The sequence below is a fragment of the Pinus tabuliformis genome, chromosome 1_1 (genome assembly GCF_031772625.1).
Source record: "Pinus tabuliformis cultivar Carrire ecotype Pingquan chromosome 1_1, CPIR1, whole genome shotgun sequence".
NCBI lineage: Eukaryota > Viridiplantae > Streptophyta > Pinopsida > Pinales > Pinaceae > Pinus > Pinus tabuliformis.
This window is the reverse complement of record NC_142297.1, coordinates 855,752,688-855,777,381: the sequence shown is the minus strand read 5'-3', so window position 1 is coordinate 855,777,381 and position 24,694 is coordinate 855,752,688. Positions and strand designations below refer to the sequence as shown.

Sequence of the window (24,694 nt, the reverse complement as noted above, 5' to 3'; positions counted from 1 at the left end):
GGTAAAGGGTTCCCCGCTACACTTCATTTTCGACAGCGGGAGCCAAAAGAACCTCATTTCAGCAGAGGTCATGAAGCGGATGGGCTTACCGACCACAACACATCCACAACTATACACAATCGGGTGGCATCCCTAAGGATGGGATCTTAGCATGAGCCAATAGTGCTACCTTCCATACAACATCAAGCCCTTCACAAATGAGGTATTATGTGATGTTTCTCCCCTTGATGTTTGTGATGTATTATTAGGCTAACCATACTTATGGAAGTGACATTCTAAGTATGAGTTAAGGCCTAGTGTTTTTATTGTTACTTTGGGAAATAGTTTGTACATGATACCAGAGGTAGCACCACCTACTACCATCTCTTTGGTTACTGCAAAACAATGCGGTAATCTCATTTTCAAAATCAGGCATTTTTTTTTTCTTCATGGTACGCCCTCAGGGAAATAAGAGGACAGTCGCTGCGACCTCTAGATATGGCCCCTCCACAAGACAAAAATAGATGGAAAAGGTCATGGAGGAGTACGAGGACATATTCACCTCCCCCGCAAGGGTGCCTCTGCATTGTCAGGTCAAGCACTCCATCGATCTGAGCCTAGGTGTGTGCTACCCAATGGACCAATCTATCAGTGCTCTGTTTTGGAGAACAACAAAATCAAGAGTCAGATGCAGGAGTTGTTGTAGAAAGGTCACATCCATTCAAGTTCATCGCCTTATGGGAGCCCGTTCGCATTGGTATAAAAAAAGGATGGGACTGGGAGACTTTGTATTGACTATCGGGCATTGAAAAAGATCACTGTCTAGAATATGTACCTGATCCCATGGATTAATGACCTTCTGCGCCAACTAAAGGGGGAAAACTATTTCAGCAAGATTGACTTGAAATGAGGATATCACTAGGTACCAATCGAACCCTCCCATTTGTGGAGGACTGCCTTCAAAGCCAACGAGGGCCTTTTTGAATGGTTGGTTATTCCTTTCAGGTTGATGAATGCTCCTGCAACCTTCATGAAGTTAATGGATGATATATTGCAGCCATTCACCAACTCATTTGTAGTGGTATACTTGGATAACATCCTGATCTTTAGCAAGAGTTGGGAAGAGCACCTCCACGACATCCGACAAGTTCTCCAAATACTATGGAAACATAAGCTATCTACAAATTTGGAGAAATTCACTTTTGGCATGACCCAGGTTCAGTATCTGGGATACATTCTTGATGAACGGGAGGTACATGTCGATCCAGCCAAGATCCAAGTCATTTGGGATTATCTAGCTCCAACCTCTCACGAAGCTCCATAGCTTTCTGGGTCTTTCCAATTTCTACAGTAGGTTCGTGTTGGGATTCTCTCATATCATTTGGCCCTTATGTCAAGTCACCAAGGGAGGAGCGAAAGAAAAATTGTTTTTGTCTGAATCTCAACAGAAGGCATTCAAAGAGTTGAAACATTGCCTCTGCTTTGCACGAGTTCTCACATTACCAGACTTCCAACAACAATTTGAGATCAAGATAGATGCCTCTGGTTATGCTATTGGGGAAGTCCTTACTTGGCAAGGGCATCTAGTGGCATATCGCAGTGAGACAATTTTAGACACAGTCTGGAAGTATCATGCTTATGGCAAAGAGATGTATTCCATTGTGCAGGCTTGCCGATAATGGAAGCATTACATTTTTGGGAAGGACACAGTCATCCACATAGACCACCAACCCCTGCAGTTCATATAGACACAAGGATAGTTGCAAAATGATTACCATCAGAAGTGGTCCACATACCTGCAACAGTTCCATTTGAATATCAAGTACAAGAAGGGCATCACTAATAATGTTGTATACTACCTCAGACGACCATCGATCATGGCATTAACTACCGTGTTCAACTCTTGTGGGCATGAGACTTCTGTTTGGCCACTTCTCTACAAAATAGACCTAGAATTCGGCCACACATAATAGACGCTCTTGGAGGGACAACAAGTTCCATATTTTCACCTCTAGGATGCCCTATTATGCCACCTTGGACACCTTTGTGTTCATTCAAGTGAGCATGCCATGATCATTTGAGAGGCACACTACAATCACGCCGTTGGCCATTTCAGGGTCGCGAAAACTATGGTAGTACTGCAGAAGTATTTCTATTGGTTGATCCTTCGACAAGATGTAGGGAAGTACAATAGATCCTGCATTTCCGACACCATTTCCAAATTGACCATTAAGAAGAAAGGCCTCTAGACTCCACTACCTACCCCTAGTCGACCTTGGGAATCCATCTCCATGGATCACATGTTGGGCCTTCCTTCTACTAAGCATGGCAACAACTATGTTTTCATGGTCGTCGACAGATTCTTGAAGAGGGTCATTATGGCTACCTATAATAAGAATATCACAGTGGAAGCCACTGCTAAACTCTTCTTCGAACGAGTGTGGGTACACTTTGGAATCCCATAGTCTATCATCTCAGATTGGGACAACATGTTCCTCAGTACATTTTGGTCGAGTCTCTCGTCGATGCTGGACACTAAGCTCACTATGTCCACAACTTTCCATTCCCAAATTGATGGCTAGATAGAGGTTGTCAACAGGATCGTACACATTCTCCTCATGTACAACTCAAATCATCCATGCACATGGGATGAGAGCCTCCCTTATGTCCAGTAGAGCTATAACCGGGCTCTCCAAAGCTTGACTGGCCACAACCCTTTTGAGATGGGCTTGGGATTCTAGCCACTATGTCCCATTGATGTGGCCATGCTATTTGCAGCTATTCAGGGAGATTCAGCTAATGTCCAGTCTGAAACCGATAAGAAAAAGAACTTCGTTGACCACATCCAACATATTCGCCAGTAGGTCCATGACGTTCTGGAGAAATCAAATGCCAAGTACAAGCAACAACATGATCAACATCGGGTGCCACACAAGTTTCATGTGGGTGACAAATTCTGGTTGCATTTGCAAAAGGAACGCATTACCGAAGCCTATCAAAAACTTATACCACTCTAATATGGTCCTTACACCATTACCAAGGTTGTGGCAGACAATGCATTTGATCTTAGGATTCCCCCATTCCTTGGCCTGTACCTAGTGTTTAATGTGGACTACCTTCAACCATACTTCCCACCATTGCTAGACACATCAGACATTGCATAACAAATCACACCTACAAATTTAAAGCCAGATTGAATGGACATGCAAATCAATAACACCTGACAACAAAGGATCGAACTATATCGAGTTGTCAAAGCAGGTCAACTCCTTCAGCAGGGACCAAGTTCAGCACATGTTTCCTCATTTCATGGAGGAACTCAACAAAATGGGACCATTGCTTCCTAAGGGGAGAGGAATGATCTAGGTGGATATTGGTGTCCACCCATCTATTCCACTTAGACCCCCAACATTGTTTCCTTTCATTTTCTCAGTTTCCTTATTTGTAGCACAACTTACTTTTTTGGTAGTTTTTCGGGTTGTCAAATTCCAAAGCCGTTTTGAGGCCCTAAACGATGTTTTTTGGGAGAACCGGGAGAAACATGGGTTGTTGATTGATTTTTCTTAATCAAAAGTTGTAGTCCTCGAATAGATATTTCTAACAAGGTACTTTTTACATCAAACAGAGATCGTATGCTAAAGTTACGACCCCAGGAATTTGATGTACTAATTTCCACAAACGGGGTCCATAGTTTGCCACTTCATCTCCTAGGGTTAGGTTTTTGGATGTTTATGGTTTTCCATTGTTTCTAAATAATAAATAGGCCTTGGAGCCTCATTTTAACATAGTTAAAAGGCATGTAGCTTCCACATCTCTTCTCATAGATAAGCTACCATCGCCTGAACTAGTCTTATTTCCATTCTGTTTGTAAGCATATTTCAATATTTGATATTAATGAAATGAAGTGTTATTTCTACTGCATCTTTGTATTTATGGTTATATCTGTATTTTTTTTCATTCCTGTTTAAATCTGGATTAGGTCATCCATGAGTTTCCTCTTTCTCAAATAATAACAAATTCTGGTAAATCCTAATTACTTCTTCTAAATCAAGATTAAAAGATTTTTCCTAACTTAATCAAGTCTTTAACTAACCAAACAATCTATCAACCTCCGTAAGAGGTAAATATTTAACAATTTAAACTTGTTTGTTAAAAAGGAAACAAATAAAATTAAGGTAACTAGGCTTGTCACACACTCTTATTCATTCATTTCCATGCATTTTTACCTAATTCTTCATTGTATTTCCTTAACACTCCCTAACACCCCTTGGCATGTGTTGGCACACCCAACAACCTAACACATATTAGCATGCTTCCATGGCCTCTAGTATGCCTTAAAATTGCCTAGCATATCTTGTCACTCCCTCCTTGGCACACTTAGAACTCATTGACACTTCATGTCAGAAACTCTTATTTGTTTATTTCCATGCATTAATTTTACCTAGTCATCCCTTATGTTTCCCTTGCACTCCCTAACACTTCATAACATGTGTTGTCACACATTAGCACTTGACACATCGTGTCATGTCGCCCTGGTACCCTAGCATACATTATAACTAGCTAGTATACATTTTACTCCCTCCTTATCACACCAACAACTCATTGACACCCACTGTCATACACTCTTATTCATTCATTTCCATGCTTTTTGACCTAGCGCTCGCTTTTGATTTCCTGACACTCCCTAACACTCCTTTACATACCTTGGCACACCCTGATACCTAACACATCGTGACATGCCGCAATGGAACTCTAACATTCCTCAACACTACCTAACATACCTTTTTACTCCCTCCTTAGCACACCTAGAGCTTGTTGAAACTCCTTGTCATACACCCTTATTCATTCATTTCTATGCATTTTGACCTAGTTCTCCCTTGTGTTTCTGTGACCTAGCGCCTCACACATCTTTGGATGCCTCCCTGGCACTCTAGCATTCCTTAGAACTCTAACATTCCTCGGCGCTATCTAACATACCTTGTCACTCCCTCCCTAAAACACGTAGGATGCACTGCCACTCCCTATCACACACTCGTATTCATTCATTTCCATGCATTTTCACCTATTTCTCCCTTGTGTTTCCCTACCACTCCCTAACACTCCTTGGCACTCATTGGCACACCCTCGAATGTAGAACATGTTGGCACGCCACCCTAGCCTCTAGCATGCGTTATTACTGCCTAACATACCTTATCACTCCCTCCTTAGCACACCTGAAACTTGCTGACACTCCCTATCACACACTCTTATTCATTAATTTCCATGCATTTTTTCTCTAATGCTCCTTTGTGTTTCTCTAGCACTCCCTGACATTCTCGATCACAGGTTGGCACACCCTAGCACCTATCACATATCGACATGCCTTAGTAGTTGGCATGTCTTGCAATGGCTAATATGCCTTTGAAATGTCTAGCATGTGTTATAAATTCCTGGCATTCCCAATCACATCTTCACACTCCCTAGTTTTCATGCCCTCATATATAGCCTTACTTTTTTTATTACTTGGAAACCCAGCCAAGTCATTGGAAAAATAATGTTGTACGTAGCCCAAAGTCTCTCTTTGTCTAAAACTACTCTGTCCATATCCTTACTTCAACCACATAGTAGCCTCTTCTCATTCCTATTTTTAAACTCTCTTAACAAACTCAATCCTTGACACACTTGGAACTCACTAACACTCCCTATCACACACTCTCATTCATTCATTTCCATGCATTTTGACCTAGTACTCCCTTGTGTTGTCTTGCCATTGCCTAACACTCACTCGCATGCATTGATAGTCTCTAGCACACCTTCACACTCCTTGACATGCCCTACCGCTCTATAGCATGCCATATAAATCCCTGGCACACATTGGATCTTGGCACTTAGTGGCGCCCGACAATTATTGGCATGCATTGGGATGCCCTAGTTTTCCTTGGCATGGTTTAAGATTAAATTTATTCGAGACCAATTATTCAAAATTAAGAGAGAAGTTATAGAGGATGGTTGGAATTCAACACATTTTAGCACTTGGCGCTTTTCACGTATTGGAAATTGTGTTGGTATGCCTAGCATGCCCCACTTGAAAATGTAAGGGCTTGAATTATTAACCCTCTTATGTGTTTATTTCCTTGCATTGGCCTTCTCTAGCACATGTTAGCACACCGTGACACTTCTTGACATGCCCTAGCATTCCCTAGCATGCCTTGGCACTGCCTAGCATGCCTTATCACTCCCCCCTTGACACACTTGGCACTCGCTGGCACTCGCTAGCACACCCTATTACTCATCCATTTCCATGTGTTTTGATCAATTCAATGTCACTGCTCTTCAAAAATATAAATGTGTTAAGTCCATATGCTTAATAATTGCATTGATTACTTCTACGCTTAAGTTTAACTTCATAATCATGATAAATCAAAATTGATTGTAGGCACACAAAATGATAGCCTTCTCCTAATTCTTCTCCATTGGGAATGACAAAGTTTGGTTCAATGTCTTTTATGTAACCCTTTTCAATCTTCACTTGATCATTAAAATATGTAAGTAAACATTTTTTTCCCTTCAATTGTGTATTTAAAGGTAGTAATTACCGTAGACCCTACCAATAAACAAATTCTTGTGAGATTCCATAGACTCAGAAGATAACATTTTGTTCTGATTCAATTTGTTTCTAGCAATGCCATCATTTCAACAAATTCATCTAAGAAACATCATTAGAAAGAAACAACAATGAAAACAACAACACTAAATAAATATTTCATTGCTAAAGTATACTAAGGTGTACATACTCAACCATTATGCCAACTCGAGCTTTAGTAAGGTTGCTTGTGCATCATAGCTCCCATTCTAAGTTTCAACCATTCAGTATTTTCTTGATGTTGGTTTTTAAGGTTTTTCTTTGATTTCGTTTCTAATTTTTTTCTTTATGGATGAGTTATTTTATATGTTTCCTCACAAGAGGGCACAACAAGAGAAGGCTAGAGGTCTTCATAAGCAAAAACAAGCTTGCCAAGGGTTTCAACAAAGGAAAGAGGGAGCTTAGAGTTAATTTATTTAATATGGAGCAGTGCTTGATCTAGTTGTAGTAATACCTCCTACCTAGCTTCATCTTTGTCCTATAAGATTCTGCCACCATCATCTTGATGTGCCAATATAACTCAATAGTCTTCTCGTATTTTGTGTCTCTAACCTTGAAATTCCCCACATTAGGTACACAATTTACAATTTCTTTGTCAATATCCCAATCAAGCATTGCATGCCTACCCTAGCCTACCCTAGCCTAGCCCACCCTAGCCTATCCTAGCCTACACTACCCTTGCCTACCCTAGCCTTAACTAGCTTAGGCTAGCCTGACATATACTAGCCTGACGTAAGCTTACCTAACCTAGCCTAGCCTAGCTTATCCTAAACTAGCTTGACCTTTCGTACACTATCATAAAATAGTCTAGCCTAGCCTAACCTAAACTAGCCTACCCTATCCTAGCCTTGCCTAAAGTAGCCTACTCTAACCTAGTCTAACATAAACTAGCTTGGCGTAACCTACCCTATCCTATGCCAGCCTAGCCTAGTCTACCCTACCACACCCTACCTAGTCTGGCCTAACCTCACCTACTGTGGCCTACCCTAGCATTACCTACCCTACCCTAGCCTACCCTAGCCTATCCTACCATAGCCTAGGCTACCCTAGCATAGCATACCCTACACAACCCTACCATACCCTACCTAGTCAGGCCTAGCCTCACCTACCCTAGCCTACCCTAGCATACCCTAGCATACCCTACCCTACCCTACCCTAGCATAACCTACCCTACCCTACCCTACCCTAGCCTATCCTACCGTAGCCTACCCTACCCTACCCTAGCGTACCCTAACCTACCCTACTCTACCATATCCTAGCCTACCTAGCTTACCCTAGCCTAACCTAACCTAGCCTATCCTAGCCTAGCCTAGTCTAGCCCACCCTACCCTATCATAGCCTACCCCACGCTAGCCTAGCATAGCCCACCCTACCCTACCCTAGCCGAGCCCACCCTAGCCTAACCTAGCCTACCCTAGCCTACCCTAACCTAACCTATGCTAGCCTACACTACCCTAACCTAGCCTATCCTAGCCCAGCCTACCTTAGCCTAACCTATCCTATCCTTGAATAAAGTAGTCTACTTTAGCCTAGTCTAACATAAACTAGATTGACCTAGCCTAGCCTAGCCTAGCCTAGTCTACCCTAGCCTAGCCTAGCCTAGGGTACCCTCTCTACCTTACCCTAGTCTACCCTAGCCTAGCCTAGCCTAGGGTACCCTCTCTACCTTACCCTACCCTACCCTATGCTAGCGTAGCCTACCCTGGCGTAGCTTACTCTACCCTACCTACATAGCGTAGCTTACTCTACCCTACCCTACCTACCTAGCCTAGCCTAGCCTAGCCTAGCCTAGTAGCCTACCCTACCCTACTCTACCCTACCCTACCCTACGTTAGCCTAGCCTAGCCTACACTAGCTTAGCCTAGCGTACCCTGGGCTAGCCTAGCGTACACTAGCTTAGCCTGGCGTACCGTGGGCTAGCCTAGCCTAGCGCAGCCTACCCTTTCCTATGCTAGCATATCATAGCCTAGTCTAGCCTAAGCCTATCCTAGCCTTGCCTAAAGTAGCCTAGTCTAGCCTAGTCTAACCTAAACTAGCCTAGCGTACCCTAAATAGTCTAACTTTGCCTAGCCTATAGTAGCCTAACCTAGACTAAACTAGCAAAACCTAGACCCCATGTCTCAATATATATTATAAATATACATCCCACATGAAAGTAAAAGAACTTCACATAAAAAGTAGAGAACTAAGTAATGGATTTATTATGAAAATTACAAAATACAAATTTATGTGTATTGAAAAAATATTTTACATATAAATATTTGAATGAAAACATAATAAATATAAATTCTATAATATAATAATTTTTCAATAGACAATAAAAGCATATATAAAAGAGAAATCGTTAAATTAAGTAATTAAATCATACATTTATAAAAATAAATAAATACTTTAAAACATAAAATCACTAATATAAAATTCATATATTATATTATTAAAAAATACAAAAACCTAAAAGAAAATCATATCCATTAAAAAAATATAAAATATATAAATGCTTAAGAAATTATAAAAAAAATTAATCAAATAATTAAAAAAAATGATATTTTATTAAAAAAATTAATATAATAAACTTAATAACTTTCCCTATGAATTGAGAAAAAAACAGAATTTTCTATTTCTTATTTGAGTAAATATAACCATATAAAAAAAAATTATTTATAACCAAAATATAATAAATATAAATAATTAAAATATAAATAGTATAGAATATTCAAATATTTTCATCACAAAAATACAATCATTCATGAGTCACAAATTTTAGCTCACCTAAAATCACTTAAAAAAAAATACATACACTGAATATATAACTATGAAAGCAATGGAATTAAAAGATACTTTAATTGAATCCAGTGATAAATACAAATAAATCCCAGATGATTCGCTGTTTATTAAACTCAACCTATAGAGATGATTCGCTGTTTATTAAACTCAACCTATAGAGATGATTCGCTGTTTATTAAATGAGTAAATAAGCTATGGAGAGGAATGGCTGTTTAATCTATTCCATAAATGGTCAACCAGGAAAAGAAAAAAGAGTTTACATATATTGGACATTTAAGAAAATAAAAAAATATAAGTTAATGTTTAATGAGCGTGATCTCGAGGCGAAATCCAAGCGGTTCAAATAGCAAAGTAAAGCCTCACCGGATTAATTTCTGTGATCACACTATTAGGATTGTGGGTCAAATTTCTGAGATTACTATTAATGATGTATAATAGATTTAAAATAGATATAACCGAAATCAATAATATATCATTTTTATTTTTTATTAAAAAAAACAAAACTAAAATCAAAACGAAATTGATATTTGGTTTTAAAACTCTAGAATTGAAATCAAGAGGCACATTAAATCCCCGAAAATCAAGGAAAGATTAATTAAATAACGAAATAATTCCTAAAAGGACGAATTAAGCAAAAGGCTAATGGGTTAAGCTAACAATAAAACTAATATAAAATCAATATTTACATTTACAAAACATTTAATTAAATGATTAATAGTGAATCCCTTATTAATCCAAAAATAAAACTAATTGCATCCAGCTTAACCTGCTGCAGCAAAGGAAAGAGAAAATGAGCGTTACCTGTAGCTCAATATCATTTTGTGAATTTCTTAATCTTATAGCATTGAATCCTTCCTAAACATGTCTAAAATAAAATGAAAGTGGCATCCAGCTTAACCTAAACAGGAATTGAGCGTTACCTGTAGCGCAAATTCATTTTGTGAATCCTATAGCATTTCCTTCCTAAACATGTCAACAAAACAGATCTGAATCTAAAATATTTGCAATCCCATTAATAAAATGAAAGAAAGGCTATACACTAAATTTGACATAAGCATCAACAGATTAAAATAGCTGAACTATTTCCAATTTCCAAAGAAATTGAAATTGTATGAGCAAGGCAGATTAAAATAGCTGAACTATTTCCAATTTCCAAAGAAATTGAAATTGTATGAGCAGGGCAGGTTCAGTTACAAGTATATGTAGATTAATAAAATAGTTTGTTGAATTAGTTCACTAACTGAATAATACATCTGGGTTTACATTTGAAAGAGATCCAACCAGAGGCAAATTAAAATTCCGAAAATTAATAAAAAATTAATTAAATAAAAAACTGATTGGATAATACATCTGGGCTTACATTTGAAAGAGATCCAGTCAGAGACAAATTAAAACTCCGAAAATTAAAAAAAGTTTAATTAAATAAAGAAATAATATACCTAGGTTAATGAATTAATTCAAACCAGCAGATACTTGGGGTCGTGGCAAAAGTTGAGTTAACTTGTTGAAAGAGAAGGAAAGATAAGGTAGATGCATACATACCTGTGAAATCAAGAAATCAAGAACTTCCAAAGAAATCAAGAACCTATGGTTGCCTCCGATCTGCTCCACCGGAAGCCCAGGTTTCTGTGTGTAGTCGACATAGAAATCAAGAAATCAAGAACTTCCAAAGAAATCAAGAACCTCCAAAGAAATCAAGAACATCCAAAGAAATCAAGAACTTCTCAGAAAATCGAAGGGCAAAAAGAGAAGCGATCATTAACCATTGAACCTTCTCCACAGGAGGGGGAGGGGAAGATCTGGTTGCCTCCGAACTGAACATCCAAAGAAATCAAGAACTTCTCAGAAAATCGAAGGGCAAAAAGAGAAGCGATCATTAACCATTGAACTTTCTCCACAGGAGGGGGAGGGGAAGATCTGGTTGCCTCCGAACTGCTCGACTGGAAGTCTAGTCGACATAGAAGCAACGGAAAACCAGGAAGTCTAGTCGATATATAGGATTATGGACGAAGAGGTATGTAAGATTTGATATATATATATATATATATTCTTCCGTGTCCTTTCAACGGCTACATTCTGCTCTCAACGGATTACTCACATTTAAAAGCAAATAGCAACGGTTCACTTGTTGCACGCTTTTGTGGCAATGGATAGGATCCATGCAACCGTTCACTTTATCAGTGCTTTTTTTACCAGGTCAGTTAGATGTTATATTGTTTTTTTAAATTTGTCAATTTATCAATTTGTCCTTTGTTTTGACTTTAATGATTTTTTAATTCTGTTTTGAATTTAATCATCTTTTAATCCTTGCTTTCAAAAAAACATGTGAATTATTACTATGCATATGATTTATCACTAATTTATTCATATTTGCATATATATATATATATATATATATATATATATATAATTTAATCAGGTACTAATTTACAAATTAGTAATTTTATTTTTATGCATTTAATTATTTTTATTAATAATTTTTTAAAATAAATATAATGCAATATCTATTAACTTTGAATTTTGATGATGGTTTTTAAATTTAATTACATTTTTCCATTTTGTCATGTGTTTATTTTTTTTTTTTTTTTTTTTTCAATATATCAAACTCAGTTTGTCATGAGGACAATATCCGCGAATGTCAGTTGACACATCACTGTTGGTTTATTTTTTTCAATATTTAATACAATACTATAATTTTATTAGATATTATTATTTCTTTATTTTTAAAAAATAAATATGATGTCATATATAAATATTATATATATACAATTATATATGTTTATATTTTTCTCAAAATCATATGCTATTAAGTACATCTACATGTAACATGGGAAATTTAGTTTAAAATATATAGTCAGCTCCTAATATAGTAGTGTTTGAGTGTATTTTTTGTTTTTTTTTTTACTTATAATGTTTTAAAATTGTGAAATACATTTAACATCATAAAAATACATATATATATATATAAAAGTTAGATTTTCATGTTTACATTTCTCTCAAAATCATATGATATTAAGTACCTCTATATGTGAAATTTATAATTAAAAAAGTGTAATAGTCTAGTATTAAGAAGTGAGTTGTTTATGTAGTTATACATATACAATTTTGTGCCCATGCTAATGTAACCTAGGATTATATTGATGATTGTTTCATGAGTGATGATACTAAACAATTTTTTATAAAATCATTATTACTAGGGTAGAACATGTGAGTTAGTTTTGAATTTCACTTACTAAAAAACTTCTACATGTCACAACCACTTACTCTCTCATGCTAAATTTGTGATACCTTAACTGTGCATTCTGTCAAACAACTATTGGGAACTCCATGATGAAAACGAGTCCTTGTCGACAATAGCTACACAACTTTGAAAGATAGACTACGCACTTTTGAGAAAACAAGCTACATAATGCCCTCATGACATTGATTGCATACCTTGATCTCTAAGATTATGCAATCCTCTGTTATAGTCAACTGCACAACTCCTTGTCAAAGTGATGAAGTGCACAACCCTTTGTGACAAGAAACTACGCCATCAACAAATGGAAGCAAACTGCACACTTCTTTGTCACAATGAACTATGCACTCCAATGAGATATCCAACTATGTAATCTCTTGAGCTAGTGGACTGCCCAGTTCCTACTGATAATCAACTATGTATTCCTTGAAAGTAGGAAGTGTGCACTTCCCAAGGATAACAATGAGCACTTATAGATGGTAGTATGGCATGTGTTCCAAATTGATTACCTTACATGTGTTAGTTATCTAGATTTAGCTTCTATATTTTAGGCATGCATACCCAAAACCGTAACCCTAACTTCGTGAGTTCTCATCTGAATAAGAATTCATCCTAGGTATCAATCTCACAATCATCCTCTAGTTACTCTAATGAGTAGAAGGAGATTTTGATCTCAATTGTCGTACTTTTGTAGTTAAGTTTCTCAACTGTCACTTTTTGCTACTTTTACTTTCACTTTTGTTGCTTTTGCATTCAAAAGTGTCATTATGTCTCACTTTTTACATAAAAAGTGTCATTTTAACTATTATTAGCTTCTAAAAGTGTTGTTTCAACCTTTTATGCATATTTTCTAGTGTTGTTTTACATTCCATGTATTTTCACCTATCAGTAATAATTGTTGTTGGGTGTATTTATGCATGCATATCTTCTTCCTTTTGGTATCTTTCTTGCTCAATCTGAACACTTGTTTGGATGAATCTTGGGCTAATCCACATCTTCCCCCCCCCTTCAATCAATAGATATTGAGCCTTTCCTCCTGTTAGGGCTTTTATAAGTCGTTGAATTCCCTACATTTAAATTGTCAACCGAGATTCATAAATTTTGAGATGCAATGTAGTCCAGTCTAGATCCAAACTTATCCTATGCAGATTTAGTGCGAAATCAAGTACAAAATACTCACACTTTGTTTCTGATAATCACACCATGAATTGATGAAGTGAAGAAACCTAGTTCATTATGCAATCTGAATCACTAATAATAAAATCTATTTCACGTTCATAACTCAAATAATTCTTAATTATATTGATCTCACTCGAAAACGCGTCCAGAAATAAGATTGGCAACTATCATAAGATATGTTCTCAAATCAATTGAATAACCACTTCATTTAAAAATCATTATGAAAAACTAATCCCGAGGGTTCTACAATTCAAAAGTAAACTCAACAATACGTTACAAAATAACTTAGACTATTTCCTGTCAGGCCAGGGTAACTCCAGGATGAGCAGGAGAAAAGAACTGATATATTATTCATTAGCTAACTATTTATTTATATACATTCATATGATGGATTAGTTCATCTTCTAGATGACTGTCCAGTTCACCCATCCTTTTCGAATTAGGTGTCAACATTCCCCCCCTTAATCTGAAGGGATGTTGGTGAGTCCAAGCATTGTTTTGAATCTTTCAAGCTTTTCTCTTCCAAGCGCTTTGGTGAAGATGTCTGCAATTTGCTCGTTTGTGGAACAATGACGGAGATGGATTGTTTTGGCCTCAACATGATGTCGGATCAGATGATATTTAGTATTGATGTGCTTAGTACGATCATGGAACTTTGGGTTCTTGGCCAACTTTATTGCAGATGTGTTATCAATCATGAGTGGAGTTGATTGTATTTGTTTTACTTGCAAATATTCAAGAATTTTCCTGAGCCACACAATTTCTTTCGTTGCTTCAGCTGCTGCCACATATTCTGCTTCTGTTGTGGAATCTGCTGGTACTGATTGTTTGCGTGATCTCCAGGAGACAGCTCCTGATCCAAGACTCATAGCATATCCTGAAGTAGATACCCCAGTTTCTTTGTCTCCATCGAAGTCTGAATCAGAGTATCCAATCAAGTTGAAGTCATCCACCTGTGTATACTTGATTCCAAGGTCTTGAGTTCCCTTCAAGTACCTTAGAACTCTTTTTGCAGCAGACCAATGTCCCTCACAAGGCTTTTGCATAAACCTAGAGAGGATTCCAACAGCAAATGAAATGTCTGGTCTGGTAGTAGTGAGGTAGATGAGACTTCCTACAAGCTGTCTATACTTTGTTGCATCCTCAAATTCCTTTCCCTCAATAGATGTGAGCTTCAAGTTTTGTTCCATTGGAGTACAAAGGGGATTGCACTCTGTCATGCCAAATCTGTTTAACAAATATCCAATGTATTTCTTTTGAGAAAGAAATATGGACTTTGGATGTTGGGTTACTTCAATGCCAAGATAGTAATGAACATAGCCCAAATCAGTCATTTCAAAATTTTTTCCTAATTCTTTCTTTATGGATGCAATATAGCTTTCATTGTTCCCTGTCATTAAAATATCATCTACATATACCAAAAGATATACAACTGTTTTGCCAACTTTCTTGACAAATAAAGTTGCATCATCAAGATCAAAATGTTTGAAGTTGAGTTTCAGAAGATGCTCAGTTAGTTTTTCATACCAGGCTCGTGGTGCTTGTTTGAGGCCATACAAGGACATCACAAGTTTGCATACTTTGTGTTCATGTCCTTTCACAGCAAATCCTTCAGGCTGGGACATAAAAACATTCTCTTTTAGATCTCCATTCAAGAATGCAGTTTTAACATCCATTTGATGGACTTTCCAACCGTTTTGATCAGCTAGTGCAAAGAGTGTCCGGATGGTGGCCCATTTTGCTGTGGGAGCAAAAGTTTCCTCATAATCGACCCCTTCCTTCTGTGCAAAACCTTTTGCCACAAGCCTAGCTTTGTGCTTGTCAAGTGAGCCATCAGCTTTGTACTTGTTCTTGTAGGCCCACTTGCAGCCAATTGGTTTGGTTCCAAATGGAGGATCAACCAACTTCCAAGTGCCATTCTTTATGAGGGCATCATACTCCTTCTGCATCGCTTCTTTCCATTCATCATGAGAAGCAGCTTCTTTGAAGGAAGTTGGTTCAAAATATGTAGACAAGTTCAATTCACAATCATAAGTAACATCCATATCAACAGGTGAATTAGAGTTATCTACATCACCTCCATCTTGTCGGCTTGTATTTCTGGTTCCTGTTTTTCCAATTTCATCAGGATGAACACTTTCAAGTGTCATTGTCAGCCACTTTGGGGGACCTTTCTGAGATGGTCCAGGATGTTCTGTTGATTGAGTTGGGACTGAATCAAGATTAAGTCTCCCAATTCTATCAATTACATCACTTAAAGCATCATCCGTTGTTGGAGTGTCATGCAGGGGAGATTGTTCTTCAGAAGGAGACTCAACATGTTGATCTAATATAGGAATCCCCCCTTCAAGATGTGGAATCTGATTATCAAACTCTTGGAATGATTTCGGTTTTGTGAATCTATCCAAGCGATCAAGTTGCCGCTCAACAACACTGTCAGATTTGGATGATTCAAGAAAAATGACATCTCTAGATAAAACAAACTTTTTATTTACTTCATCATAGAGGCGGTATGCTTTAGATGTGTTTGAATACCCCAGGAAGATACACTTACGACTTCTAGCACCAAGTTTGTTTCTATGTACCTTTGGTATTAAAGCATAACAGGTGGAACCAAATATCCTGAGATGTTTTACCGAAGGAACATGTCCATACCACAATTCATAAGGAGTCTTGTTTCTTATAGCATTAGATGGACATCTATTCTTTATATATGCAGCACATAGAATAGCATCAGCCCAAAACATTGTCTTTACATTTTTGAAGAAAATCATAGATCATACCATATTCAAAATTGCTCTGTTCATTCTTTCAGCTACACCATTCTGTTGAGGATTATAAGGCACAGTTGTTTGATGTTTAATCCCATGTTGGCGAAGATAGTGTTCAAATTCATTTGATGTATATTATTTTCCATTATCAGTGTGAATAGACCCAATATGAGATTGTGCATCATTTTCAATCCACTTATGAAAATTCTTGAATGTTTGAAAAGCATCAGATTTGTTCTTCAATAAATAAACCCAACACATTCTGGTGTAATCATCAATAAATGTCATGATATATTTATTTCCATTTGCAGAAGGAACAGGCATTGGACCACATAAATCTGAATGAATAAGTTCAAGATTCCTATGTGCTCTTGAATGTGAATCATGAAAAGACTGTTTGTTATGCTTTCCTAGAATGCAAGCATCACATTGTTTATGTTTTCTAGGAATTGTAGGCAAACCAACAACACCATTTTTCTTCAACAAGCAGAGACTATCATAGTTTAAATGTCCAAATCTAGCATGCCATAATAAACTTGACGGAAGTGTACCTTCTTCATGATGAGAAATATATGAGAAATGTTGTGCATGAGCAGAAGTTCCTTGCAGTTTAAGAAGTCTTTCTTCTTCTATACCCCTCATGACAATTGAATGGTCAGATGCCTTTCTTACCTCAAGCTTTCCATCAAACATATGAATGGAGTGACCTTGCTGGCGGATGTGGACCAGTGACAACAAGTTTCTCTTGAGCTGTGGGAGATATAGAACATGATCCAGAAGAAAGTCTGGAAGACCAGGCAGTTTAAGCCTGATTGTGCCAAGCCCTGATGGCTTGATTTTTGACTGATCTGCAAAGTATACTGCTCCATCAACATTGTCAGTGAAATCTTCAAAAAATTCTTTCCTATGAGTCATATGACAGGTTGCTCCTGAATCAAGCAACCAGTCATTTTTCGAAGAAGCAAGTGAAGCATTAAACAAATCTTCATTTACTCCAATGTTACATTGTGCCTCAATGTAGTGAGCGGATTCAGGTGCTTTACCTTTGTCTGTGTCATCAGTTTTACCTTTCTGTTGATTTCTTCTTTGCTGAACTTTGTCCCATGGTAGCTTGCATGTAGAAGCATCATGTGATCCATTTCGTTTGCAGCGAATGCAATGCAGATCTGCCTTTTCTGCTTGAGGATGTCTGCCCCCCCTGCCTCTGAAGTATCTTCCTCTTCCTCTTCATCCACCTCTTCCTCTTGTAGAGTCTTGAGCAGGATGCTTTTCTTTATGAGCAAGGCAAACGGTCTCTTCAGAAGATTCAGGGACTGTTTTCTTTCCAAAGGCTTTCTCTCTTTTAGCAAACTTTTTCACAAGAGAGTCAAAGGTTATATCTTTAAGATTTCCATTTGCTTGTAATGACTCAAGATAATTGGAGTAGGTAGGATAGAGTGCTTTGAGAAAGGAAATAAGAGAGATATCCAGCTCAACCTTAGTGGATTTAATATCATGGATTATAGACTTTATTTCAGATGCAAGAGCAAGAGGATCATTATTTTTCAGTTCAAGAGTGGAGAGTTTAATCATGAGCTGAACAACTTCAAGTGCAGAATGTGTGTCATAGAGTTCTTTCAGCTTTTGTAAAGCTTCAAAGGCAGTGGAATAGGATGAAATATGACGACTTACTTCTTCATTTACAGATGCTGCTATTAATGCATAGGCTTTGCTGTTCTTGTTTTCCCATATGGCGAGTTCTTTGTCTGATGTAGGCTGCACAGGGTCTTTGTCTTCTTCTCCAACACACACTCCCTTCCACAACTCATTGTAGATGAGGGTGTGTTTTACCATCCGAGACCATTCAGAATAGTTCTCCTTGCGAGTGAGAACTATTCCTACCATAGAAATGATTGAATGCATTCTGTAAAAAAATATCTCTGCTAAAAAAACTTCTGTTGATAGAAAAAATTTCTGCTGAAAAAAAAAATCCTTATCCCACAACCTTATGCACTTTATTTTCTTCTAACATTTGCATCAGCATTTCTTATATTACTGCAATATTACTATGTTATGAAAAAGTGCGCAATGGATCACTTCATTCTATTAATATATCACTTCAATATATTAAAATATATCATGCAATACTACAAGTGCTTTGATATATAAACACTCTGACTAATATAAACAGTCTGACTGATATATAAACACTCTGACTGCTTTGAAAACTGCTTACCATACGCAGCAATGTTCACTCTTAAACATACCAAACATTCACACATACGGTGCCACTCAATGTTACAATCTTCCCACAACAACCATATTTGACTCCATAAAATATTCAGACAGCTTCCAGAACAGCGTCCAAAAACGCATTCAATAACTTATTCAACCATTGCAAAAGAAAGTTTATTGAAACAACGCATTGAAGACATACGATTTCATATATAATACTGTAGATTTGTAAAGCCGATTTTACCTTTCCTTCATGGTTTTCTTCAAGTGCAAAAAATCTGATTTCAAGAATTTTGGATCCAAACCCAAAGACGCGTATTACAGTACCCGATATTTTAGAGGATGTATGGTTTAAGAAAGGCTACAAGCCACCCAAGTTTCAAGAAGACGTGGATATAAATCTGGATGATGTGGATGCCGTTTTCAATGACTCTGAGGACCATCTTGTAACAGAGAAGAAAGAGACACAGCCCGTGTTAATGAATGCATTTGAACTTATCTCCAAGTCACAAGGTCTCAACCTTGGCATTTTGTTTGAGAGCAATATGGGTCTTGTTAAGCGAGAAACAAGGTTCACATCCAAACACCCTGCCAAAGAGATAATATCAAAAATTGAAGAAGCTGTCGGACCTCTTGGATTCAGTGTCCAAAAGAGGAATTATAAGATGAAGCTGCAAGCTGCCACGACTGGAAGAAAGGGGCACTTATCCGAAGCTACAGAGATATTTGAAGTAGCTCCGTCGCTTTTCATGGTTGAGCTTCGTAAAGCCGGAGGTGACACATTGGAATTTCACAAGTTCTACAAGAATCTTTCAAGTGGGATAGAGGACATTGTCTGGAAGTCTGAAACGATCATGGAGCAGAGGGACTGCGATGGCTGGAGAATGTTCTGCATCGCACCAAGAATTCCCCTCGAAAGTTTCAAATCAATTCGGATAGCAAGAAGAATTTGCTTGAAAACGTTACCATACAGATGCGCAGGGAATCAATGTTAGAGCCAGGCAGAGGTAGAGCAAGTGTAGCAGGTCAGAGTGCTGGCAGTTAATGCGTAGAGAGACAGAGGAAAACAACAGAAATTAATCAATGCGCTAACGTTCAAGGGCAGAGTAGTGCTCAGGACTGAGCAGTGCTCAGGACAGAGGCAGGAGTTACAACTATTTCTGGGACCTGTGCTCTGATACCATGTCAGGCCAGGGTAACTCCAGGATGAACGAGAGAAAAGAACTGATATATTATTCATTAGCTAACTATTTATTTATATACATTCATATGACGGATCAGTTCATCTTCTAGATGACTGTCCAGTTCACCCATCCGTTTCGGATTAGGTGTCAACATTTCCTACGTAATATTTAAGTCAAATCATGCTAAGCGCTAGGACACATAACTTATGGATTCCTAACTTGAAATCAACCTGAGAAATTAGATAAAACACAACTTCGATTTATCTGACAATGACAAAAAATAAATCTAAATTAAGGCTTACTACGAAATCAAATAGATGACAAGCTATCTATTGAAAATATCATTACAATTCCTCAAGCATTAACACACGATCTACACCAAAAAATGACACATTGTTCCTAATCAATTCTGAGAGTTCAACTGAGCATAAGCTTTGGGATTTTATTGTCAATAATATATAGATCTGCATGCAACTAAAACACTTTCATTCAGAACAAAGGATTCGAGATTAAAATATACAAATTTATTTCTTAGAAATATGTTCTAAACTGAAACTTCCTTCTTCAACATTCACGAGATTGACAAAGTAATCAAAATAATTAATGGATGCAGAGTATATTCATAATAAGGATCCACAAGTCTGCAAAAACTCAGTGAACATTATACTATCTATCTTGACTCAGATCTACGAAAGAATTCAAGGAAACTTAAGTATGATTTTAAGTACATGAAATTTGGAAACCATCAACAAAATAAAATGAGTCATTAATTATAGTTCTACCTAATGAATTTGAAACACACCTCCTATCTAGCAAAAATTGTTACAAGATTTGATGAAGGTTTGTGGTGGGCCCTTGCCACAACCTAAAACAAGTCTAGCTTAATTCAATAATTCGAAAATCAAGCAAACATAAATTCTTAGATATAAATAAAAGTTGAGACAATTGTATTAAAAGCCTTTAATAAAACATAACTTTGAGAGGTTCCAAACAAAGTCAAGAGATATCTTTCCACAATCCCTTTGTCACGAGTTCAATCTATGTGTACAACTATGTGTATGTGTGTATCCTCTCAAAGAAACCCCAACCCTTTTTGAAGAACTCAATCCTCCAAATAGTTACAACAATATGGATAAAGAAAGAAAATGCATTTGTGATCTATGGTAATTTAAGCGAGGATAAATCCTCAGATCACTTCATCAGATCATAACTAAATTATTCCATTAGTGACACTAATTTTGGATCAAGGAAACTAACACTATGCTTATGAAATAAAAGAACTATCTTTGGGGTGTTGACAATTGATTGATTGCCTATAATAAAGTACTGATTTAAGTACAAAAATGAGTACAAAATAGCTGCTCCAAAAATGGTCGCTTGATATATTCATTGGATTGGGTGCTGGACCTCCAATGACATGTCCTCGTACTCAAATGTCTTTCCTATATTTAAGAGTCCATATGTAGATCAATCAATTAAGTAAATAATATAAATTTATTTAACATCTACCTAAACCAAACAAAGATATATTAAAATAATACTTATTAGTAATTCTCACCTCCATTGTAAAGTAACATAGTTTAACCAATGTGGACTGTTTTTATGGTGTCACAGAGGCGCAAAGTAGGATAAAAAGTAGTAAAGATAGTAGAATAGGGTGTGAAAATGGGTAAAAAGGTAGGGTTCAACATCCCCCATGCCATAGGGGATGCACGTCCTCATGTAAAGGTCCATTCCAAACTCAACCAATCATCAAAATTAGGTCATCCCTTCCTTCAAATTCCCACTGAGCTGACTAGGACCTCTAAACCATGTTTTTTATGCATTAATGGTTGTTGAAATGTTAGGGCTCATTCATGGGCATTAAGCATTTTGATAGGCTTCATTTTTCTGAGATTGCAACTAATAAGGTGCTTGTTCCTCATAACTAATGCATTATTTTTGGATACTAGGGATATATTTCGATTCCGATATTGATCATTGACCAATCGAACATAACGAAACAATGTCTTATACTTATGAGCCCTTTCCTTAAGTTTTCATTATTTCTTTGTAGTTTGGCTATCAACAATTGTAGATCTTCTTCTCCGCAAGCCGAGGAATTCTCAATAGGTATGCTTCGTGGCCATATTGTGTCACTCAACAACCCCCCATTATTATTAAATAAGTAACTTAGTTGAATATAGGGTACCCTTTTAAATTTTAAGTATAGAGTCTTTTTAATAAAATGGGTAAGAATAAAGTCAAAAAATTAAAATAAAGATCAATCCTGACCCTAGCTCTTAACTACATTAATATTAAAAAAGGACTTAAAGTTGAATAGGTCTCAAGTATTTCACATATTGCTAATTACAAGCGAGTAAAGTATCATGTTAAGTCAAAGCGTGAGGCAAGAAATTTCGACCTAACCGACTGCAATAAAACTCTTAATTAAGTTTAAGTGAAGAAAAGCCCCCCTCAAATATGAATTCCCGTAGTTAAGCCATGTAATATCACAAAGGAAAATATCACACTCCCCCAATTTATTATAAGCTCAAATATTCGATTAATTTTTTCCTGATATCACAAAACACTATCACACATATTGTTGTTGCATCGCATTGCAAATATTTAAAACATGTAGAAAACATGAGAAACTTCAATAAGAACACATATAACTGATATGGAGAAATCAATCACACATAACATAGAATATATAACCAGGGGAAAGCCTCAACCTAAAACCCCAACTTTGTATTATCATACAAGTGGAAATATAGCTCGTTTTACAAAAAGAATAATCTCAAAAGCTACCTTGCTCTCTCTGCAATACCTCTGCTGCTCATAGATAGTCAAAGACCTCTCTCAAACCTCCTAATCTACCCTCTAAGCCTCCTATTTCTTTGTGCAATTTTGATTGGGGTCCAATACAACCACTTTTGTGAATTGGGCTCTTCACACACTCACTAACCTCTGATCCAACTACGCAGTCCTGAAGGAGATAAATCCTTCTCCATGGATGAGATTTCTTTATAGGAAAAATCCATCCAACTGATAGTACACTATCCCTCCTTTGATCTCAATTGGGTCTCTATCTGAACTGACATGAATGAGTTATTCATGAGAGAATATTCAGTTATCTAAAGTGCAACAATTATATGCAGGCATGTATTAACTAAGTGAACTCATATTAATTTAAACAAACTATTTAAATAAATCTAACTGGACTTGACTCAGTTAACTGAGCCAACTAATTACAACTCAAATTTGAACTCATCCTTATCTCTTTAAATGATGGATAAATTCCTCAATTAATAGAGAAATTGTTGCATGTCCTCACATAGACTTTATGTTTGATTTTTCCCAACTAATTAACTCATGGAGAATTAATTAATTTATTTTTAAACAACTATTAAGTTCAAATTCGAATTTAACTTCCTATGTTTAGTCCAAGGACTGATTAAAATAGGAATCCATCCTGAACTTCTAAAAATAGAATGTTATTTTTAGCACTTCCATTTTTCATTCCATGTTGCTCAATCCAGCACTGGTGCCCAAACTGCTATTTATAGTAGTGTTATTTTTAGCACTTCTATTTTTAGCATTTCTTGTTGTTATTTTCAACACTCCCTCTCAACAAGAAAGGCATTCAACTCGAACCCAATCCTGTACCTATGGAATGTTCTGCATGCAACACTTCTATCAAGTGTGGTTGCTCCAACAACTCTCGGAACAAAAAAAACTCCCCACTGACCTCTCTGTTGGGCCAAAAACATACTCTGATGCTGAAGCTCCACCTGCTGCTGACAAGTGCTCCCTCTCTGACCTCTGATTTGCTGCAACACTCCATGCATCTTGCACCGTTGCACACCTCTCTGTGCCATTCTGCACTGGCGCAACACTCCTGTGCCTCTCACATTGTTGCAGCCTGCTAGCTCTAGACAGTCTTGGGACTCCTGCACTGTAGCTTGCTCTACCGCTCCATCTACATCTGTCTCTACCAAATCAGTTAGTCCTGCTACTCCTCATTGGGGCTCCTGTAGTAAAGTCAAATCAAAGAGGTTGGGTACCTCAAGGATCCTTCCCCTCCTCCTTAGGATGATCACTCCACATCGCCCCACCTCCTACCTGGAGGTATGGTTTCATGTGATCCCTCTGCCCACCTGGCTCGAGGTTTCCCCCTACTGGAGGTCTTTGCATGAGTAGATGTCTCTACTCGATCTCCTCTTAGTTTATCTGGTTGTGGCTTCTCCACAACCCCCTGAAGCTGCTTCACCAAATGTGGCTCCTCCACAATTGTCTAAGACTTCTTCTGTCGCTGCATGTTGAGAGGTAATTTACTCTCCCTCTCAACCACCAAATATCTACTCTTTTCCTTGCTCCTCAAGGCTTTGCATGCATCTTGTACCTCAAGTGCATATAGGTTCTTGGCTAGCACACTAATCTCTTTCATATTTCCCGCCATCACAAACTTCTCTAGAAAATGAGATGCTTTTAAATCAATGATATCTCCCTCATTCGAACTTTGATTCAGCCAATTTTTTTTTTTGAATTTGTGTCTTTTTCCACAAGGAATACAAATTTTCTATTTGTTTTTGAAAATTTTGTACAAATTTTTTTAGATTTTCTCTGCAAACTCTCGGCCCAAAACTCAAAACTTTGAAGTCTCCTCTCAGTATATTGTTCTCTCCTTTGATCACCTTTTCTCTGATACCATGTAGAAATTCCCACTATAGATCAATAG

General features: G+C 37.2%; 1 protein-coding gene across 1 annotated transcript in view; it reads left to right on the top strand.

Moving 5' to 3' along the window:
- LOC149216968 (CBL-interacting protein kinase 23-like) overlaps nt 1-19,782 on the top strand; it is a 58,139-nt gene extending 38,357 nt beyond the window's left edge. The window contains exon 2 of the mRNA XM_089390098.1: nt 19,012-19,782. Coding sequence (XP_089246224.1) covers nt 19,012-19,782 — 771 coding nt within the window. The remainder of the gene's footprint in view (nt 1-19,011) is intronic.
- The last annotated feature ends 4,912 nt before the right edge of the window (nt 19,783-24,694 follow it).